The sequence below is a fragment of the Thermobia domestica genome, chromosome 7, assembly GCF_964235325.1.
Source record: "Thermobia domestica chromosome 7, izTheDome1.hap1.1, whole genome shotgun sequence".
NCBI classification, from domain to species: Eukaryota; Metazoa; Arthropoda; class Insecta; order Zygentoma; family Lepismatidae; genus Thermobia; species Thermobia domestica.
In genome coordinates, this window is record NC_137460.1 from 107,529,131 (window position 1) to 107,553,375 (window position 24,245).

General features: G+C 35.0%; 1 protein-coding gene across 1 annotated transcript; it reads right to left on the bottom strand.

Moving 5' to 3' along the window:
- Window positions 1–147: 147 nt before the first annotated feature.
- On the bottom strand, window positions 148–24,212 carry LOC145689279 (uncharacterized). Its single transcript, XM_081763419.1, has 3 exons — window positions 22,369–24,212; window positions 1,872–2,022; window positions 148–182 (listed from the first exon to the last, which is right to left on the bottom strand). Exons 1-3 carry the CDS (start codon window positions 24,076–24,078, stop codon window positions 148–150), a joined length of 1,896 nt encoding a protein of 631 aa, XP_081619545.1. The 5' UTR covers window positions 24,079–24,212.
- Window positions 24,213–24,245: the final 33 nt, after the last annotated feature.

The window sequence follows — 24,245 nt, forward strand, 5'->3', positions numbered from 1 at the left end:
AGGAAGTCCACTATGAACACAAGTAGTTCTAACGCAAGGAAGAAACATTCATCCTTCATTGCTTATAGCAAAATTATATTTTAAGCATTCAATGCAATAAAAGATACTAATCACCATATAGACAGTTTCTATACATGTAAGAGTCTACTATTTCCCACCTGGAGATACATTTTTTGAACAATCTGCACGAGTATGAGAAGTTTTATTTTAATACAATATGTCTCTCATTAGTAGGATTATCTCTGTACATTGCGTGTTTTCTATGTTGGAACTGATTCATCCAATGTCTGTTAACCATAAAGATATTGCACATAGACCTACCAACTAAGCAGGTCAAGGTCTACAAATTAGCTGCGTTTTCCTCGTTTTCATTGTGAAGTACGGAATATCTTAAATGCCGTTTATCATCAATGATAGATTGTTTGTCATTGTAGTGATAACTTGTTTTTCTGCAATGTCCTCCAAGATCTCCCAATCTCAACCCCCCCCCCCCGCCCGATATGTTTTGTGGAGTGTTGATTATTTACATGCCACCGTTACCTACCGACTTCCGTAAACTGCGATGCAGGATTGTTGTAGCAATGGAGTTTTTTATATCAAATATCCTAGCTTCAGTGTGGGAAGAAATTGCTTATCAGACTAGATTTTTGCCGTGTCATAAGAGGATCCCACTTGTATCAGAAACAACAGTTTAAGTTGCCGTTCTTTTTAAGGTATGATTCATTTCTGTATTGGATATGTAATAGAACATACACTTAATTAAAACCCTGATATTCATTTAGGTACACCTTGCAACTGTTTTCCTTGCACTTTAAACAGCAGATGAGACAGTTTGCGAAATACGACCCCTAAGGCAGGGGATAGTAGGCATGAATGATTTTTTGCTGTGCACCAGATCTTCGAAATTATCAGGTGTAGAACCCTTTAATTCTATATAAATGTTCTCTTCGCATCTTTGGCTCTAGATTAAACGAGATTTTGCTATTTATTCACCAGTTCTCTGAAACTATTGAGCGTATATCCATTATGTGTGTTATTCATTTGCATTTCCATTAGGTATAAATGTTTTCCTTGCACTTTAGGCTGTAGATAAGACGGGGTTTTGCGAAATATACGACCACTAACAAGGTAGATCAACTTGAATGATGTTTGTCGTTCTCGAACCTATTAGCTGTAGAACCTTGAAATTTTTGCATAAATGTTTTTCTTGCATCCTAGACTTTAAATGAGAAGACGTTTTGCGAAATGTGACCCCTAAAGAAAGGGGAATAGGAAGGCTAAATGATTTTTTTTTTTTTTTTGTCGTCCAAGAGATCTTTGAAACTATCAAGTGTAGGAACCTTAAATTTTTATATAAATATTCTCTCTGCATTCTTCGCTTTAGGTTAGACGAGATTTTACGAAATGAGACGCGTAAGAGAGGAATGAGGATTTTTTTCACCAGTTCTCCGAAACAATTGAGTACATACCCCAGAATCATAAAATTGTGTGTGATTATGTGTGTTATTCATTTAAAAGAATGAAAATTAATGGGACGCGTGGTATGGTGCGGGAGCATGTGCTAGTACGAAATAAAAACTTTTGACAAGTTAATACTCCTACAATTCTGGTACATAACCATCACTTGATTGGAATCCATTACAAAAATACAACGTTTCAAAAAGCACTAAAGAACTTTCTCGGTCAGTACTTAAGCATATATAATAAGATGGTTATTTATAGATAATTTAACGTTATGCGTAGAAATTAGATTTTAAAAGCAAGGAAATGTAAGGAGTAATGTTATGAATGACTAATGCATGACAAACGGCACAGTGCGTTTTGAGTGAAAAATACATTATTTTCTGTTTCCTCTACGAATGACAACTTACACTCCATTTTAACTGCACTTAAGAGTCGGCGGTTGACAATAGCTTCGACAAATAGTAAGTAATGCCTCATGATAGCTGGTGTAGCCTTTTTAGCGAGCATATAGAGAAGGCTCCCTTCATATATAGTTATTTTATCCGTCCACATTCTTGCCTAAAAAGCAAACATTATTGTATAAAAAGAATATTAGTAAAAATAGTATATTTACAAATAGTACGTAAGTAACTTCTTGGGGATATACGTGTCACTGTTAAAAATATGTAAACAATAATAGGTGTAATATACTGGGAAAGAAACACTAATAGTGAAGCTATTCATGTGCAGATCTGAACTAAAGCAATACGTAGTATCGTTTTCATCTGTTTGCATATTTTCGAGTACTTGTTTTGGACTGCTAATATCAACAAGTATATAAAGCACGATTTAATACTTCTACCAACGTATACAAATGGTTTTAATTGTATTAGAGACTCTTATTCAACTGTCTTGAACAATATTCCTTTGAACGTGTAAGTGTGAAGTATTGAAAGATCTTTTTCAAGTTTTGTATTGATCGTGAACAAACAGCATAAGAAACTTACAAGCCTAACAAAACACCGTTTTAGATATTTTCACGCTTACTAGAACTCTCTCTGTGAGGTCTTGTTCAAACTTCCTTTGACCGTGTGTAAATAGCATAAGAAGCTTAACAAAACATTGTTTTAGATAATTTTTGCTTACCAGAACTCTTTTTGTCATTGATAATTTTAGATTTATAATTTTTGATGTACTTGTTTTTGGTTTGCTAATTTTCTTTTGCATGACTGATTTTCTTAGGGTGAGTTATTTTTGATTTAACAATTTTAATATGCTAAAAAAAAAATTGTTCAAAATTTTTCACTAACAAAATTTTGTTAAAGTGTTTCGCTCTCTGGAAAATTTTCGTACCCTTAAAATTTTACAAGTATAAAAAAGAATCGTTTCTAAAGTGTTGGATCAATTTAGAATAAAAATCTGCCATTACTGTACACTAAACATTTAACTTTTTTTTCATTGACTAAGTGAATATTTGACTTAACTGCTACACGCTGAGAGAAAAAAGGCTCAAACCATTTACAATACAATATTCTTAAGTCCTTCTTGATAACAACTCATTATTGTCTAATTCATTGGATGTTGTTATCCAATTTGGGTCTGAGAAATCACTTAACCATTGTTATAATCATGCAATCAGATTTTAACAAAGATAACTTTTTTCCAATCTAAATCCATTGTGTTAGATAAATTAACCAATCAGAATTCAGCAAAGATAATATGTTGTCATAGTGTCCGAAAAGGATTGGAGGGAAACTAGACCAAGTTAAACCTCCCACATTACGGTTTTAAATGTTGGTTTCAAGTTTACCTTAAGATATCGTTTTCATGTTACGATGGACCTGTCAAAACTGGAACGCGGTACAAGTCCTGAAATGTATTGAATCTAAATGACACTGATGTTAAACGCAAAAAGTCCAAAAAATTCAACTAGTTGCACAAGTAAACAGCACAAATCCTTTAAAAAAATCTCTTGTGGTGGTAAGAATACTATAGAAGCAATACGAATAGGCAGCCAATACTGCTATGTTTTATAGAATATTAAAGTTTTGTAGGTAGTAGCCGAGGCTAATTGGTTATAACCCACAATGCGCTATTGAACTTTTAGGAGGCGTTTCAGAAGCAACGTAATTGAATAATGTTTTTATTCAAGGCTTTTCTATTAGCTTGAGAGGGTATATTGAAGTGCGAGCCGTTGAATCAGTTTGGAAACAATAGCTGAAAGGAAGGTTTTTTTTAATGTTCTGTGTTTTGTGTTCTTATACAACGTCGTTCTTAGCAATTTCGAAAACTGCTATTAACGTGGTCTCGGAATCACGAACGGGGATTGAATTCGGTGCAGTTGTGGGTATGCAGATCATCTACAAGAAGAATCTTCGTGGTATAGGTCGTTCCCCACTATATTATTTCGCCTTTAAAAGGGTTGAATTATAGAACAATGACAACGAACCCATCAGCAATAGCTTCTGTTTGGGGAAACATATGAAATAAATTTATGTGGTGCGACGTGTACTAAAGCGGATGGGCACCCCAGGTTTCTACTATTACAAAATGGACCAGAATCGAATTCCTATAGAAAGAGTAAGTACAGTATTTTTTTTTTTCTTTTTTTAGTTCCGAAAAACGTTTAACCAACTTCAATCCCAACCAGTAAGAATAATTCCAAAGTTTCTTATAAAACACATCCTTTGTGTTTATTTATTTATTTATTATTAATGAAATTTATCATGAAACATTATATATATTTTGGGGTGAATTTGCCTGTTGTCCTTAAGTGATGTTGAAAATAAGAATATACTATATTGGAAGTCTGAATGGATACATTACTAATGTTTCAAAAAGTTATTGTTAACCTGCTTCACAAGACCCTCTTCCCTCTTAGTAAATTCAACCCGAAACAATAGTAGGCTAATAACTCTTTAATCTAAAAGAAAGTACATCCTATGTTTCATAAAATAGCAGGATTTTAGCGATTTTTTTCGGCGGACTTGTGTTTTTAATATTGGTAGAAGCAAGGGCGCCGATCCTGAGGGAGCCGAGGGTCCCGGCTCACTCCCCCTTCTTCCCAAAGCTCATGTTGATCCCCTATTGTGTTTATGAATATACAATATTTGGCATAATTTGAATGCAATTTGTCTTAAAATCCTCATATATATATACCTTCTGCATCTGAATGACCCCCCCGAAATTTACAGAGAAATCGGCGTTCTTGGGTAGAAGTAGGATTAATTTCACTTTGTCATTATTAATCAATTTCAACGCGTTTGTTTGGTAAGTCTCAAATATATATCACCTGTTTATTTCAAGAGTGATATAACTCAGAATTCCTAACTTTTCACGAGAAGCGTTTGAAAGTTTCGAAACGCAATGAAAACAAATTGGCGCAAGAACGACACAAAATGCTCTTTAGCGCCCAGTTTTGGAAGCACATCTGTGAAATATTTACCAGAGATATCAAGATTAGCTTTCATTTTCTGCCCATAAATCAATAAGGGCGATTTTTGAGTTATGTCACTCTTGAAATGAACAAGCTAATGTCATATTGCAGCAAAATTCAATTCTTTATTAACAGAAGTTATCGAAGAAAATAACTTACAAATTGAAGGGAGAGGTTAAATTACTTCCTCATAGTTGACTGATTTTAATCTTATGAAATCGAATAATTTTTACGTAAATTATAGCGAAGCTTATTTTTAAATAGCAGAGGGTCAATTTAATCATCACTGGAGTCAATTCAACTGTCGTTCTTGACTGTTTTTATCCCTAAGCAATGGGAATTATAGAAAAGTCTCAAAGAAAGCACACACCATAATGAACAAATTCAGGTAATTTTTAATAAAACAATCGTGAAACATTTCTCTTAAATTGTGAGGAGAGTGTCTGATAAGTTCATCTTTTCATTCTTGGTCAATTTCCACCTAAAGCAATGTGAATTATTTTCGTCCAAAATAAACTATGTACTACTTGTGTCAAATGTGAATAGTTTTTACGTTGGTTTACTGAATTATCGTTTTGTTATCTCATTAAGTACATAATATGTGAACTTGTAACACGGAATTGATTATATCCGTTTCTTTCGCTAGTAGAGATGCAAATGAAAATCTATTCCCTCTTGATGAAACTTTGATTACCTTTGACTATGTTTAATTTTATTGACTGAATTGATATTTTAAAATAACAGCATTGTAGTAACTACTAAACTATCCAAGTTGTGTGTGATGGTGGTGAATTTCGAAACTAAAGCAAGTGAATGGAACAAGCAGAAATCCTAAATTGCACAAGCCTTAAATGGCAAAACTCCTAAACTGCAGAAGAAGTTTTAAACAGCATAAGTAATAAACTCCGTAAATTGTTGACTTGTGCCCATATTTTTAGGATTTACGAACGTTATCCATCAAAACGCTTATCTAAAGGCACAAATTTTACGAGGTTTTATCCTCGAATCCGAGCCAAATCTTCCACAAGGAAATACGCCTACTGAAACATATGATCTTGACATTTCGACATTAAAAAATTGTAAAAATCATACATCTTTCCCAAAAACCATTCATAGGATCATAAAGCCATATCTTAGAAAATAAGTACGGTATTGGGGAAGAGCTGACGTAAAAATAATCGTAAACCAATGTTAGTATCGAATCCACAGTCCTCAATGTTGCTGAAGCTAATAATTACACTCTCTACAGCGTTGAAGTCCAAGTCATCATGGGGACTGAGAAGGGGTGAAATATGTTTCAAATGACTGTGATCAGTGTGGAATCCGTAGTTTGGGTTTGTCCAGCTGTTAAGTTACAATTGCCATGACATATAATACCAAGTGTAAACATGAACAGGCATATCAACTGGGTTGGGAACAGGAATAACGCAAATAGCCTTGCTCAAAAAATTACATATATTTGGAAGTAGATTTATGAATATATATTCAAGCATAACTCCAGAACGTCTGGAGCAATTTTAACCACACTTGGTAAACATATTAATTTCAATCTAGTAAAAATTGTGTGGAAGTAAGACAGCCCAAGGGGGTGTGAGTTGGGTGGAGTGACATGTAGAAGTAGTGCAAAATGACTGATATTAGTGTGCAATAGATAGTTTTAGGAGTCCCTGAAATGAATAGTGACGATCCCAATGCCGTTTAAGTCCAAGTTCATCTCCATCGGCAAACAGTGAGGGGACCGAAAAATAAAATGTCAGAATTCAGAATAAAATGTCACAATGATTTGTGTCGAATTCATAGTTTTCGGGATCGGACGGGACGACGCCTGACTTTTGGAAGATGATTAGTGCCCACTTCAAGCTCGATTTTTAATGATATCAATTTGTTTAGAGTTTTTTTCAGCAGGAGTAGGGTATTTCAACATTTATGTCAAAAGGTAGGATATCTTCTGTATTTTTATCATTACACTATTATTGAAATAAAAAAAAATAAAAAGGAAGAAGATTCAAATATTTTTCATAAACCTATACTCCAAGTGCGAAGAATGGATATTTCAGCTAGTTATCTGATAAAAACTGAAGTTCATATGTTTATGTTTGCGTGTGCACTAGAGCATCGTTCATCCGCGTTAACCGGGGCCGAAGGTTGTGTGGATTAAGATTGCGGATAATAAACAACGACTAATTAACAAAAAAAGAGCACGTACAGAACATGTTTATTTCTTTCCTTACAATATACTGTATTTTATATACAGAACACAATGCCTCAGTTACACAAAGAAACATTCTTAAAACGTATATAAAGAGATTCACAGTATTGTACTGCTAAAACTAACTAACTAACTAAATCTATGGCCTATGAAACCCGGAGGTTCAATGCCGCGTTCACAAAAGGTTTCCACTGACTTCTATCCTTAGCTAACTGCATTCAGTTTCTACTTAGTATTCCAATCTCTGCGAGATCCATCTTAATATTGTCCTCCCATCTGCGCCTAGGTCTTCCTAATGGTCGTTTTCCGATTGGTCTTCCAGTCAAGATTTTGAAAGTGTTTCTACTTTCTTCCATTCTAGCTACATGACCCGCCTACCTAAGCCTCCTAGACTTCACGACCCTAACAAAGTTGGGTAAACCATATAAATTATGTAGTTCCTCGTTATGAAGTTTCCACCATTCCCCATTCACGTTCCTCTTGGGTCTGAATATTCTTCTCAGGATCTTGTTCTCAATGCTTTCAGTCTATGTTCTTCCCTCAGAGTAAGTGACCATGTTTCGCAGCCATACAGAACTACAGGCATGATTATCGTTTTGTATATTTTAAGCTTCAAATTCCTCGACAGAATTCGCGACGACAAGAGGTTTTGAACCGAATAGTAACACGAATTCCCTGCTTTTAGTCGACATTTAATTTCTCCGTGAATATGATTTTCGTCTGTTAATATTGATCCTAGATATTTGAAAGTATCCACTTTATCAAAAGTATTATTTAATATTTTAACGCATCCATAATTTGCTGTATTCCGGTCCCGACGCACTTCCATGTATTTAGTTTTCTCTGCATTTACTTCTAAACCCATGTCCTTGCAAGCGTTTAATAAGATCTGTGTATTTCTTTCTATTGTTCTCCTATCATCCCCTATTAAATTTACATCATCAGCATATGCCATAACCTGGTGAATACCGTTCAACTCTAGGCCCTGGTTGCTATCTTTCATTTTCCTTATAGTGTATTCCAGAACGAAGTTAAATAATAATGGCGACAATGCGTCTCCTTGTTTCAGGCCATTTTCGACGTGAAAGCTCGTGGACAAAAATTTTCCCACCCGGACTTTACTTTGGGATTCATTCAAACATATCTTAATTAATCTAATTAGTTTTCTCGGTATTCCAAGTTCTGAAAGAACGTTGTATAATGTTTCTCTCCTAACCGAGTCGTACGCCTCTCTAAAATCAATAAATAGTTGATGTACCGGGCTATTGTATTCCCAACTTTTTTCGAGTATTAGACGAATGGTAAATATTTGGTCGCCGGTTGATCGATTTCGTCTAAAACCACACTGATAATCTCCAATAATTTCATCTGCGTATGGGGTCAGTCTGGCTAAGAGAAAGTTTGAAAGGATTTTATAGGATGTTGACAGAAGAGAAATACCTCGATAATTATTACAGTCAGTTTTGTCGCCTTTCTTGTGAATTGGAACAATGATTGATTCTTTCCACTCTTGTGGCAATTCTTCCTTGTTCCAGATAAGGAGAATGAGTTTGTGTATCTTGTTCCACAATTTTTCGCCTCCAGCTAAAATTAACTCGGCCGGAATTTCATCTACACCCGGAGATTTGTGTTTCTTTAATTTCTTTATAGCAGTTTCTACTTCTATTCGGTTGGGTTCTGGAATATAGGGTTCTACAGTGTGTATCTCCTTTTCTCCACGCACACTAGCTTTTGGTTGCGTGTTAAGCAAATCGCCAAAGAAATCTTTCCATCTGTTTAAGATGCTATCCGTGTCAGTGAGGACTGTACCGTCAGATTTCTTTAATATATAAGCACGAGGTTGATAGCCTTTCTTAAATTCGTTGATTCCCTTATACATGTCCCGGATGTTTTATTTTTACTATTATCTTCAAGTTCCTTAATTTTAGCTTTCAAAAAATCGCGTTTCTTTGTTCTAAAAGTTTTGGAAGTTTTCCGCCTGATATCTGCGAAATTTTGTGTAGTTATTTCATTCGGATTTTGTAGCCAGCGTAATTTTGCCTGTTTTCTCTTCTCTGCTACTTTTATGCATTCCTGGTAGAACCATGGTTTGTTCCTAGGTATTTCCGCGTGTCCGAATTTTTCTTTTGCTGAAATTTTAATGCTATCTCTAATTTCAATCTAGGTATCCTCAACGTTAGTGCACTCCGAATCTTCTAAAGCCGGAAATCTATTCGAAACTTTAATCTAGTATTTCTGTCTTACCTGGCTCTCTTCTAATTTCTTTAAATTGAATCTCTCCCTTTTCGGACAATGAATATTACCTTTATTCAACGATAACCTCTCTCGTATTATCGCTGCTACCAGGTAGTGGTCAGTGTCACACTCAGCCCCTCTAAACGACCGGACATCAATTATGCTAGATTGTCTTCTTCTATCTACTAAAACGTGTTCAATTTGATTATGTGTTTTCCCGTCTGGTGATGTCCAAGTGTATTTATGAACATCGCGATGTGGGAATTTTGTACTCTTCACGATTAGGTTTTTGGATTTTGCAAAGTTCACGAGCCTAACACCGCTGTCATTACTTTCCTTATGCAGACTTTCGTTCCCTATAATCGGTTTGAAAATATCCTCTCGTTCTACCTTCGCATTGAAATCCCCTAATAGAATTTTCATATGGTATCGTGGTCTTCGTAAAAGCTGTCTTTTATATCGTTATCTTCAGTTGGGGCATGTACATTTATAACAATAATATCACACCACCGTCCCTTAAGAGTAATAAAAGAAAGTCTGTCAGTAAGAAATTCAACCCGTTTAATTGCTGGTAATATACGTTTATGAACGAAAAACCCTGTTCCTAACTGGTGATTTTTATTTTCTTCCCCGTAAAAGAATATAAAATTTCCGGAATTCACAGATCCATTTCCTTCCCACCTTACTTCCTGAACTCCTACTACGTCCATCCTGTATTTCTCTAACTCACTCGTTACGGATTTTATCGCGCCTGTCCTATAAAGACTTCTAATATTCTATGTTCCAAATCTCATGTCCATTTTCTTTTGCTGAGGTCGTGCCAAGTTATCAGTCCTTGTCCGAGATTTTGTGAATATTTCTGAACAAGTGTTTTTTTTTTTTAACAGGATTAGGTTGTTAGCCCTACCCAAACCCCCAAGCTGGAGGACCACTCCTAGTCGGCTGTCCGCGACTGCTTATTCAGTATATTCGCAGCTAACCTCTATATCTGGAGGCCTTCTCCTCGATCCGTAACCTGAGGACGTGCCATGCCGTGGTGACAGGAACCCACGTTACACGGACTGTACTGCTAGTTTCTGATAAGAATGCCTAGGTTGATGAATTGAAAGTTGATTGGCAAATGTTTCCACCCCTTCAACTGATTAATGCGAAGTATATACATTAAACTTCCCTTCTTCAGGTTTGCCGATTTAGAAAGAAAACTAGATCCAATTTACAATTGAAGAAATTGCTTATTTTTTTCAAAACTGAATCGAATGTAGTACGCATACATAGTACTTTTTATTTAGTGTGACAGGATAATAGACGTTGAGGATAGTTGACGTAAAGATAAACGACTTTCTGCCGTATTGTGTTTTCTAACAATTGAAATTGATATTGTTATGAGTACTCATCTATTTAATTTTAAATCTCCTTCTACTTTCTTAATTGGAACTTGTATTATATAAATAATATGCCATGTACGCCTATTGTAATTGGGGAAACCCTGTTATAAGGAACAAAATATAATAATAATAATAATAATAATAATAATAATAATAATAATAATAATAATAATAATAATAATAATAATAATAAATACTGCTTTGACATCTTGCACCATTTGATTATGTTAATTCAATTTTCAGCAATATTCGTGTATCTTTTCCAAAACTAGAAAAAAATGGATATAAATTCACATAGCAGTCAGAATTTCATAGTGAGTTTAGTTAGAATTCCATAATCTACCATTTTCATTAGTTCAAAAGTGCATGATTTCTGACAACAGAAATATGTAAATAGTGTACTCGAAAAATAAATTGTAGAACCATTTGCAGAACAACTCAATTGAACAGAAATACAGTAAATATAAAATGGAATATTTCAACTTTAAATACGAGCATAACAAGAAAGACTAAGATATTAGCTGGGAGGTAACATCTCAGGAAGAAAGCTTCTGTAGCGGAACGAGCAATTACATGCAGAATATTCGGATTTTATTTCATCTGGTAAGCAATCAGAAAAAAAAATAGTACCATTTTGTGTAAAAGTAAGGAATAAGATGCTTTACAGGACATTATTCTTCAATTCCTCAACTATTTGACGAAAAATCGTATCTCAAAATCCCACTTTTTTCTAACATAAAGAAAGAAGTATAATTCCATAGAGGAAAACAGAAAGAAATATAATTCCATACAGGAGAAAAAAGTTAAATTATGCAATAATTGATCAATAATTCCACATAATTATTATCTGGAATAGATGACGAGTTATTACATGTTCAACTGCTTTCCTGTCCACGTAATTATTATTTCTTTCTTTATGTCTGAAAAAGTGAGATTTTAAGATACGACCCTTCGTCAAATAGTTGAATTCTTGCGTGTTGACTATAGAAGATATAATTTCATTTTTAAATTCTGATTCGCGAGAGAAGTTAGTGACGAAATGGACCTCTATGAAGTAAGTGTAGTTTATGGGAGGGGACGAAATACAAGAGCTATTTGGTATGTTTAAAAGCAAAGGAAAATACCGTGTTCATGAAACCATCGTATAGTAAGTTTAAAAAGTATCCAAATATAAAATATACGTATAGTAATCGGTAGATTTAATCAAGGTGAACTAAATTCTATGGGAGACTAAATCTTCATGCGTAGTTTTCGAGGAAATTGATAAGAAAAGTTTGTTTTTTTCTGTAAATATAAGAATGCGTGCTGTACGTTAAGTTGAAATTGATCCTGAAGATAGAACAATAGAGCTCTTCATTATCATATGAGTTAGATATCAATATGCAGTGTGATTAATGAGAAATATCCCAAAAATTATGATTAACTCTTAAGCTTTTACTTTTATTTTACTATGATATTGTGCAAAAACCATAAATATAGATATCATTGGATAAATCATACTGATACGAATCGTGAGAAACAAATTTTTATGGTATTGAAATGTAGATATATTTGAATATCTCTTTCCCAATCTGAAACTTCAAGCAGCTGACAATTTTTACTCTACTGAAATAGTTTCTTTTCATTGTTAATTTATGTATTGTACAAGAAAAATATAAACCATTAAGTAGCACATTTTTTGTATTGTTATTTGATATCTCCTAACGATGATGCATATACTACTTGTAGATGTCTGTCAAGAAAATCCGTAAATCAAATTTGCATTTAAAAATTACCTACTTGCCTTCCACTCTTATCAAATTATTTCACTACTAATATGTAGCTTTCTGAGCATTCTTTCAAGAGCATTGAATGACATTTCTTACAAGAGGACAAAATGTAATATGATCTATATTTAAGGAAATCCATGAGATACAGCAGTGGTTCTCAACCTAATCCCTATCACGACCCCTATTTTATCACATCTTCTTGCCAGCGACCCCCTCATAATTTCTGGTTTACAACAAGCTTTTGTTGAACTTTTAATACCCTTATTGCGGAGATCTCACGATATCCATCTATTTCTATAATAGTAGAATTAATTTTTGTATATAGTGGATACAGTAACTTCCCTAAAAGCGAATGGATTTTGGCCAACTACTATAATTATTGTGAGACAAGTCTTTGCAGCTAGTTTTGTGTAACGAAGACTTGGACAAGTTCTGGATGAAGAGGAGAGAAGAATATCCTGGTCTGGTATCTGCTGCTGTAAAAGTAATAATTCCATTTGCTACATCGTACCTGTGCGAAACTGGTTTTTCTTCCATGTTAAGCATTAAAAAAAAAAAAGACAAGAGATCGCTTGTTAGTTGAAAATAATTTGATAATGTGCGTCACAAAGATTGAACCGGACATTGCCGCACTAGTGAAATCACACCATGTTCAGGTATCTCGTTTAGCTTTCAATTTTAATTGTATTTGAATATGTAGATCTTGTTGCATTTGTATTTTTCTGGAATTTCAATATACAATTCTCATTTGTTTCATATCGTACGTCTTTCATTGAAATTGATTTTTAAACAAATCTGCATCTGTTGAAAATGTGTAGTAGACCTATTTTTTTTATTGTTCTTAACACTATGTATACAAACAAAAATATGCCTAACAGAACAAAATTCAAAATAATAATTTAAAACATTTTCCGGTATTAGAGTCTAAGTATATTTATCTCTTCCGCTTATTTTCGCGACCCCCATGAAATCCTCCCAAAACCCTTCAAGGGTCGCGACTGCCAGGTTGAGAAACCCTGATGTAAAGTACAATGATTGGCAAATGACAAAATAGCTAGAATAGATCAATTTTTAGCAATGAGTAAATTACAATTACACTAGGATGGTAATATCTAGAATTAGGATTTTTGAGTTGAAATGCAAAAAAAATCGTAATGATATTCAAATAGCTCAGTCGCCAAACCTACGAGGTTGAACGTATGTGAAGTTGGCCCCCCCACTTTCAAATTTCGATTCAAAACTGAAGCCAATCGATTGTTTTTCGTTTGTTATTGATTGTTTTGAAGAAAAAATCGTTTGTTTCAAAAAACGTACAGAAATATTCAAAAAATAAAGTTGGGGGGCCAACTTCACACTAGCCCCCCCACATTAAAATTTCGATTCGAAACCGAAGCCAATCGTTTGTTTTTCGTTTGTTATTGATTGTTTTGAAGAAAAAATCGTTTGTTTCAAAAAACGTACGGACATATTCACAAAATAAAGTTGGGGGGGGCAACTTCACGCTGCCCCTACTTTCAAATTTCGATTTCAAACTAATGCCAATCGTTTGTTTTTAGTTTGTTATTAATTGTTTTGAAGAAAAAATCGTTTGTTTCGAAAAAGTTACAGAGATTTTCACTAAATAAAATTTGGGGGTTGGCAATTTCCAGCTGGGCTCTCTAATATAAAATGCTGACTCAGAACAGAAGCCAATCGTTAGTTTTTCGTTTGTTATTGATTGTTTTGAAGAAAAAATCGTTTGTTTCGAAAAACGTACAGTAATATTCAAAAAATAAAGCTGGGAGGGCCAAATTCACACTAGCCCCCCACTTTCAAATTTCGATTCGAAACCGAAGCCAATCGTTTGTTTTTCGTTTGTTATTGATTGTTTTGAAGAAAATATTGTTTGTTTCGAAAAACGTACGGACATATTCACAAAATAAAGTTGGGGGGCCAACTTCACTCTGCCTCCCCACTTTCAACTTTCGACTCCAAACTATTGCCGATCGTTTGCTTTTCGTTTTTTATTTATTGTTTTGAAGAAAAAATCATTTGTTTCGAAAAAGTTACGGAAATTTTCACTAAATAAAATTTTAGGGTGGGCAATTTCCCGCTGGCCCCCCACTTTCAAATTTCGATTCGAAACCGAAGAGCCAATCGTTTGTTTTTCGTTTGTTATTGAGTGTTTTGAAGAAAAAATCGTTTGTTTCGAAAAACGTACGGACATATTCACAAAATAAAGTTGGGGGGAGGGCAACTTCACGCTGCCCCCCACTTTCAAATTTCAATTCCAAACTAATGCCAATCGTTTATTTTTCGTCTGTTATTGATTGTTTTGAAGAAAAAATAGTTTGTTTCGAAAAACGTACGGACATATTCACAAAATAAAGCTGAGGGGGCCAACTTCACGCTGGCCCCACTTTCAAATTTCGATTTCAAACTAACGCCAATCGTTTGTTTTCCGTTTGTTATTGACTGTTTTGAAGAAAAAATCGTTTGTTTCGAAAAACGTACGTACATATTCACAAAATAAAGTTGGGGGGTCCAAGTTCACGCTGCCCCCCCCCCCCACTTTCTAATTTCGATTCCAAGCCGAAGCCAATCGTTTCTGTTATTGATTGTTTTGAAGAAAAAATCGTTTGTTTCGAAAAACGTACGGACATATTCACAAAGTAAAGTTGGGGGAGCCAACTTCACGCTGCCCCCCACTTACAAATTTCGATTCCAAACTAATGCCAATCGTTTGCTTTTCGTTTGTTATTGATTGTTTTGAAGAAAAAATCGTTTGTTTCGAAAAACGTACAGAAATATTAGGGGGCAACTTCACACTATCCCGCCACTTTCAAATTTCGATTCGGAACTGAAGTCAATCGTTTGCTATTGTACTAGTTTATTATCTAGTCTATATTCGATTTCGCGATTTTAAACCTCCCTAGAGCAAGGTACTATGCAAAAATAAGCATTTATTACACACACACATACACACACACACACACACACATATATATATATATATATATATATATATATATATATATATATATATATATATATATATATATATATAGGGTGTAACAAAAAGGTAAGGCAAAATTTCAGGGGTGGATCCCTTATGGGTAGACAAGCAAAAAAGTTTATATGACTATATGTCAGGAAATGCATCGTTCAGAGTTACGGACATTGAGCCGTCTGATGCTGTTAACAGTCAAATTCTGGTCTCCCCTTAACGTGACTCAATTTAAACCTCGATAGTTCACCCACTAGTTAAGCTAGGAACGGAATTTTAATATCAATGTGTTTCTGAAGGATGAAGCGTTCGGCTGATAAATATTTCATGTGTGGGAAGGATACCACGGTGGACAGGGGAGGGTAACTACGTGTTTTCTTTTGTTTGTTTGTTTGTTTGTTTGTTTGTTTCTTGCATCAGGATTTTAGGGAAGGCATTCCTTCCCCAGGGGCGTCATTTCAGACTTCGCTTGAGGGGGCAACAGTATCACAGACATAAGACTTTCCCGTTTTGTACTAGTATATTAGTAGACAAATGATTAAAGTAAATGTATTCCTCAAACTCTTGGGAATGCAATTGCCCCCTCCTAGCCCCCCTAAATGACGGCCCTGTCCTTCTCCCTTCGGGGTACACTCAAAAATTTTGGTATGTGAAGCAATAAAGTAGTCCACTATATGAAACCCCAAGGGTGTGGTTTGATGATGCCAATTTGTATTCTTGGCTCTGATAATGCACATTTTGTGTTCGTAATTGTACTGATTTGAACAAAATCGTAGACTCTCACAATGGGGACTCTGGTGACACACTTAATTACCACAGAGTCATGATTCATACATCGTTGGAAACTCTAAATAACGCAAATCTCAACAAGGTAACATTTGTACAATTCCCTCCATATTCTTAGAAAAATGGCCCTGAAAATAAATGTAATTTACGACAAAAAACTGAGACTCAAAACTTGTCCAACTTTGGCCTACTCCCCCATACAAGTAAGAAGTACGCATATAGGGGTATTAGCATATAGTGAACTACTTCTTTGCTTTCTAAACCAATTTTTATGAGTGCACCCCAAGGGGGAAGGAATGCCATCTCCTTCATAATCACATTGATACCAAAATTATCTTCCTACTTTAATTAGAGAGTAAGTTATAGAAGTTTAAATTGAATCACATCAAGGGGCGACCAGAATGTATTCTACAGCATGAAACTGCTTAATGGCACACCTAGCTTTATTTTTTGAATATTTCTGTATGTTTTTCCAAACAAAATATTTTTTCTTCAAAACAATCAATAACAAACGATTAGCTTCGATTTTGATCGACATTTCATACTAGAGAGCCCAGCGGGAAATTGCCCACCCCCAAATTTTATTCAGTAGAAATCTCCGTAACTTTTTCGAAACAAACAATTTTTTCTTCAAAACAATCAATAACAAACGAAAAACAAATCATTGGCGTCGGTTTCGAGTAGAAATTTGAAAATGGGGCAGCGTGAAAATCGCCGCTCTTACTTTATTTTGTTTATATGTCCGTAGCTGATTCGAAACAAACATTTTTTTTTCTTCAAAACAATCAATAACAAACCAAAAACAAACGATTAACATTAGTTTGGAATCGAAATTTGAAAGTGGGGGCAGCGTGAAGTTGCCTCCTCCAACTTTATTTTGTGAATATGTCCGAACGTTTTTCGAAACAAACGATTTTTTCTTCAAAACAATCAATAACAGACGAAAAACAAACGATTGGCTTCGGTTTCGAATCGAAATTTGAAAATGGGGCAGCGTGAAGTTGCCCCCCAACTTTATTTTGTGAATATGTCCGTACGTTTTTCGAAACAAACGATTTTTTCTTCAAAACAATCAATAACAAACCAAAAACAAACGATTAACATTAGTTTGGAATCGAAATTTGTAAGTGGGGGCAGCGTAAAGTTGGCCCCCCATATTTATTTTGTGAATATGTCCATACGTTTTTCGAAACAAACGATTTTTTCTTCAAAACAATCAATAACAAACGAAAAACTAACGATTGGCTTCAGTTCTGAGTCGACATTTTATAGTAGAGAGCCCAGCGGGAAATTGCCAACCCCCAAATTTTATTTAGTGAATATGTCCGTACGTTTTTCGAAACTAACGATTTTTTCTTCAAAACAATCAATAACAAACCAAAAACAAACGATTAACATTAGTTTGGAATCGAAATTTGAAAGTGGGGGCAGCGTGAAGTTGCCTCCTCCAACTTTATTTTGTGAATATGTCCGTACGTTTTTCGAACCAAACGATTTTTTCTTCAAAACAATCAATAACAGACGAAAAACAAACGATTGGCTTCGGTTTCGAATCGAAATTTGAAAGTGGGGGGCTAGTGTGAAGTAGCCCCCTAATATTTCTGTACGTTTTTCGAAGCAAACGATTTTTTCTTCAAAACAATCAATAACAAACGAAAAACAAACGATTGGCATTAGTTTGGAATCGAAATTTGTAAGTGGGGGCAGCGTGAAGTTGCCCCCCAACTTTATTTTGTGAATATGTCCGTACGTTTTTCGAAACAAACGATTTTTTCTTCAAAACAATCAATAACAGACGAAAAACAAACGATTGGCTTCGGTTTCGAATCGAAATTTGAAAATGGGGCAGCGTGAAGTTGCCCCCCAACTTTATTTTGTGAATATGTCCGTACGTTTTTCGAAACAAACGATTTTTTCTTCAAAACAATCAATAACAAACCAAAAACAAACGATTAACATTAGTTTGGAATCGAAATTTGTAAGTGGGGGCAGCGTAAAGTTGGCCCCCCATATTTATTTTGTGAATATGTCCATACGTTTTTCGAAACAAACGATTTTTTCTTCAAAACAATCAATAACAAACGAAAAACTAACGATTGGCTTCAGTTCTGAGTCGACATTTTATAGTAGAGAGCCCAGCGGGAAATTGCCAACCCCCAAATTTTATTTAGTGAAAATCTCCGTAACTTTTTCGAAACAAACGATTTTTTCTTCAAAACAATCAATAACGAACTAAAAACAAACGATTGCCATTAGTTTGGAATCGAAATTTGAAAGTGGGGGGGCAGCGTGAAGTTGCCCCCCCAACTTTATTTTGTGAATATGTCCGTACGTTTTTCGAAACAAATGATTTTTTCTTCAAAACAATCAATAACAAACGAAAAACAAACGATTGGCTTCGGTTTCGAATCGAAATTTTAAAGTGGGGGGCTAGTGTGAAGTTGGCCCCCCCAACTTTATTTTTTGGATATTTCTGTACGTTTTTCGAAACAAACGATTTTTTCTTCAAAACAATCAATAACAAACGAAAAACAATCGATTGGCTTCAGTTTTGAATCGAAATTTGAAAGTGGGGGGGCCAACTTCACATACGTCGAGGTTGAGTTGCGACTCACATTGTTGTCGTTACCATGATAATCTGTTCTAAATCTACTACTTCCCATCTCCCCTCAACGTCCGAAATGGAAGCGCTGCTGTATATTATGATTATCATTTAGATCTAGATCATGTTAAGAATCAGGGTGTTAGTGGTTAAGATTTTAATATGGGGATGATTGATTTTATATAATAAGTATTCGATAACCTGAAGGGTGTGAGGCAAGAACATGGTAACCCACAATGTTACCTTTTTAAGAAATTAGTGGTTTTCTGCTGTACAATTCATTTTCAAAGTTGGAAAGCCGATTTTTCACATAAAACTATACATAAATTTAGTAAAATAATTGTATCAAATCAAAATAACGAATTTCTAATTTTGTACACTGCTGTGTGGGTTACCATGTTTTAATATTTAAGCCATAATTGATACAAACATTATTCTCTGAATCGTATGTGTTTGCTTTGCGTCATGGTTTACATTTTGTATTGGTTTTTCATATCAGAAAACAATATTTGTTGACTCATTAATTACAAAACATGAGTATTACAGAAATGTACCTAATGACATAAAGAAAACTCGAACAAGTGGAGTTTTAATTCAGCTAACACAAATATTACAAACTTTGTGAAAAACTATTATCTAAAGAAATCGATTCAAAATTAAGAAGAAAATCTAATATAAAAACTAGTTGTTTTCACAATATCCAAACAGAAGTTTACACAAAAATTATTCTTGGAGTATATTGCTTTTACTCCATGACGTATTGGTCCTACTCTGTATCATCAAGTTCTCCTATTAATTTGATACACAAGTTACAATATTAATATTGGTGCTATTTCCGTTTTTTACCCAGGAGAACCATTTCTGACCTAACCTAACTCAACCTTAACAGTAATCCAGTTCCACTCCGCCAGCCTTAAGTATTTGTCACAATTAGGTTCGTTTTCTACAAGAAACGAAAACTAAAGTTACTTAGGATTTGGAAAGTAGGTTATAGGTCCTTGTACTTCACAAAAGGAAACCACTGTTAATATCGGTTTCTGAAGTACTAGGGCCTCATGTTCACTTGTTTGCCCAAATTACAAAATAAAAATCCAGCCACAGTCCGGCATGAACTTCCAGTAACGCAGTGCGGATTCCGGAAGAATATTTGCGAATACATCCTGTACTAATGGAAGCTTCCTGGTGCGAAAAATTGTTTTCCTGAATTGTTATTGGACCATCAACGGATCCTTGTAAACGTTTAAAAGACATCCAGTGTTGCTGGAAATACATACTGGATTCTTGGTGATCCAGTAAAAAAAAATGTTGGCGAGGTATACTGAAATTACTAAAATGCAATAATTGATATCCCGCAGCAAGTACTACAAGCAAAACTCGATATTCCACATTAACGGCTTATTATTGAAAATACAGCATAATTCACTCAACACAATTGCACCAGTTGGTAACCTTTATCCGAAAACAATAATTGATTATGCAAAAGCGAATGGAAAATACCCAGATGAAATTCTGTAAAAACATGAAAGCAGAACATGGTTAGCAGTACAGATTACAGAAAACACAATGCAACTTACCTCATTATTTCCCCACGACGACCGAGTTGTGTCATCTTCGGGACAATACTCACTCCCTGAGTCTCTCAATAATATCATCTTCATTGAATTGGTTGTAACAGACATCTAATGTACAAATTCTTTTCTTTTTAGATGGGAAGGAGGTGCACGGCTTCTCATTGCCCGCCATCTTCACTGTAGGTTACCATCTTATGCATTCCAAAAAATTACAAAGAGGCTTACCATAAGTGAATATTAGCGCGATCTATAAAGCACAATTTGAACTCGGGCAAGATTAAACGAAGCAGTATGCTTTGCTCTCTATCGGGTGCTGCATAACTCAGAAATTGAAAATTTGTTGGTTACCATGTTTTTACCTCACACCCTTCACGTAAAGAATTGCTGAAAGTCGGGTAGAAGAAAAATATCATGTTTTGAAATTCGTAACATTTCACGATTTAAAATATTTCTTTGAAGAGATTACGGTGACTAGCTGAGTCAATCACATCAATATAAGACCACCATTGGACGATAGACTATTTAGATTTTTTCTCAGGTATCACTGGGTATTTCAGCTAAAGATGGTATTTCAGCTACTAGAGAATGAGAAAATATTATAGGGGAGACCGGGGCACATTTGCCAACTTTTTTTTTTCAATTGCATGTGTGGTATTTTATCTGAAACCTATTTAGAGGTAGAAAAGATATCATTTTCTTCCTTATACCTTTATGAACGAAGTGGAACAGGTATTTTTTTTCACAAAATGAATATTGAGTTTCACTACCAATGGTTAAGTGTGATCATGTGACGTTGGAAAATGTGCCCCATATGCGGGGCAAGTTGGCCAACCTACTAAAACTATACACGGGCAAGTGTTCCAACTAAAACACAGGTAATAAATCGTTGCTTTTACTGAAAATGTACCTTTTGTTTATTGCTTGGACAGTATAGAGAAGTGAGATTATGGTAGGACTAATCAACAAGTTAACAAAAGTCATCAATGTCTGAATCACAATGAACGCGAACAAAAGATACAACATCTTCCTTTGTACAGTTTTCGTGTGCCCAGTAGTTGCATTTTGTGTGCCTGACCCATTTCTCCTTTGCATGAGAGTTGGAGAAAGGTTCAAAGCAATAAATGCATAAACAATCTTCATCATCTTCATCACTCGAATTTAAGGTTTTTACACAATAGACTATGGTCAATGGCAAGCACGTATTCAGTATTTTTTGGGGGGAAGGGATAGGGTCATAGCCGCTTCGATATTTCGAGGGGGTTGTTCGGATGTTATTTTTCCAAAAAAAAAAATAGTCAGCATAGAATAACATTAGCTTTTTTTACGTTCCCCCTGGCTGCGTGCCTGGTCACGGGCTACGTATTTTGTACCATACATTGTTATTTCGTAGATTTCTTTACATAGTAGGCCCTACATGCATTTGTTATAGTCCTACTAAAATTAGAGAAACTGACTGATACCGGAAAAATATTGGAATACGTGCGCCGTATGGTGTTGGAAAACCTGCCCCATCGCTATTTTTTAACTTCAACATAATTTTGACGAGTAATGGTGTATATTATTTGCAAAACAAACACATCATTGCGTAAGGGAAGAAGACCATCTTTAGTACATACAATGTCAAAGCAGTACGTTTAACACTAGTACATTTATTTTAAGTTTTAATGCAGACCTGCTACTTTACTCATTTTCGAAAAAATGATTTCACAAGATTTCCTGCCTACGTCAACACAGCTACTCAACTGAAACTTGCGTAGATTGCGTGCCAAGCATTGCTGCTTCAGCCAGTCCACCCGCAGGGGCGATCTACTAGATCCTTTCAGAACTAAAGCCAGTTGGAAAGCGTGCCCCTATAGAAAACGTGCCCCGGTCTCCCCTACAGAGCAAGGGAGACAGATGTAACATATAAAATCTTTAGAACTAAATATTTATATCTTAATATTTACCTCACGTATGGTTGCTTTCAGTCGTGCATTGAATTCTTCATCTGCTACTGCTTTGACAGCTTCATCTATGCTATAGCCTAGGTCCAAAAGAAATTGGAATGGTGTTTCATTTCCTGTAAACGTAATGTATTTTTCGCTGTCTCTTTCAAATTCAGGCACTCGAAAACAAATGTCTCCACCTATTGACAATTTGTCACTTCTTACTCCACGACAAAATACACGTCTGAACTCCTCAAACGTATTTGTGCTTTCTTTCAGATGTGACGACAAATGTGAAGGTCCTGATGGCTCTCCTACTAAATCTGAAGTCACATTTTCTTTTGGCTTTTCCTCAACAGAAGTCGTACCAAGTATGTTCTTCAATATGAGGTAATCCGCTCTTTCAGCTTCATCATCTATAATAGTCTTAATTCCATGTATTTCAACGTCTGGTTTTTCTTGTATCCTGAAAATAAATTTGAACACTCTGATGAAAATTGACTTAGGACTTCTGGTTTCAGTGCTTACTGTTCGAACTTGCCTAGGACCAGCAGTTTCTTTACTTTTTCTACTAGGTAAATGTGCTATAGCTTCCAGGCGTTTGTACTCCTCTTCACACACACAACAAGAACATTTATATGAATCTGCTCCTTTTTTACCATGTTCATCTTCTTTTCTACTTGACGATTTCAACCGAATTCTTTTCATCACTTCATCGTGACTCTCTTCCTTTTTATCTTGGTGGATAAGTTCTGTTGATGAAAGCGCGTCTTGCTCTCTCAAACTTGTTCCCCTAATAAAGTAACTGTGAACGTTTAATCTTGGTCTTAACATATGCTCTCTATTGTCCTTTGAGATTGTGTTCATTACTCCGTTTTCACCTTTCATTTTACTTCTAACTTTATAATCTACATCTTTTTCCCAAGCAGATTTGAGAATTGTTGATCGTCTTGGTACACTTGTTTCACCCAATTGTGCAGTAAATAGTTCTTGTTTTGTCCTGTCTTTAAACCATTCTGATAATTTTAAGTCTTTCTGTTTGTCTGAAGTGTCCGTAGTTTCCATACTTCCATTCGGTGATATTTTCTTAATTTCTTCTAATTTACCTTTACTGATATCCTCCGGTAAAATGAATCTTACTGATTTCTTTACAAAATACTGGCTTGTATTTGCTTCTTCGTCCTGCTCCGTTTTTATCGTTGCTTCTTGATTGTGATTTTGAACTTTAGCAGCATATTTCTCTCCATCTTTAATCATTTTTTTCACTTCTGTCTTTGTGTCCGACAATTTGTTTCCCGTAGGTTGATTATCAATGAGAAAGTTTTTTTGTCTTCCTGAGCATTCGTTAAAATACGAATGATAATTCTTTGTCTCCTTTTTGACTCCTTCTAGAGACTCAGTGCTTGGTTCTGTCTCAAGCATACATGAACTGACATCTGATGGGAAGTATCCTGCATGCGATGCACTTCTTGAAGCATCTAATTTACAGCTTATATAGACGGTATCTACACTTCTTTCTTGTCGTATTGGCATGTTTGATTCTTGGTCACTTGAAGATCCTTGTAAAAATGTCCTGGATATTCCAGAATGTTGTGCACAGTCCGAGGTGGTGTGAACATTTTCTCTGCTGTTTTTGATATTTTCAGCAGAGTGATCATCACTTTTTGTATTTGATCTATTTATATCTTCCGACGATTCATTTTCTTTTTGATCCAAGTCTCTTTTGTCCATGTTGTATTTCAACCACTAAGTCATCAAATTATGATTTCTTCTTAGAACAAGTATTAATTATTAAACATTACAAGTAACATTTCCATACCTCAAATTAATAATACAATGATAATAGTTGTATAAAATGCTGCACAATGTGGCTTAGGCTCAGTCCAAGGAGTCTGTGA

Coding starts and splice junctions, on each gene's coding strand:
- LOC145689279 (XM_081763419.1), bottom strand. CDS start 24,078: ATGGACAAAAGAGACTTGGATCAAAAAGAAAATGAATCGTCGGAAGAT. Junction 2,023..22,368: donor TGAAAGCAACCATACGTGAG/GTAAATATTAAG, acceptor TTTGCTTTTTAG/GCAAGAATGTGGACGGATAA. Junction 183..1,871: donor AAGTGCAGTTAAAATGGAGT/GTAAGTTGTCAT, acceptor ATACTCGTGCAG/ATTGTTCAAAAAATGTATCT.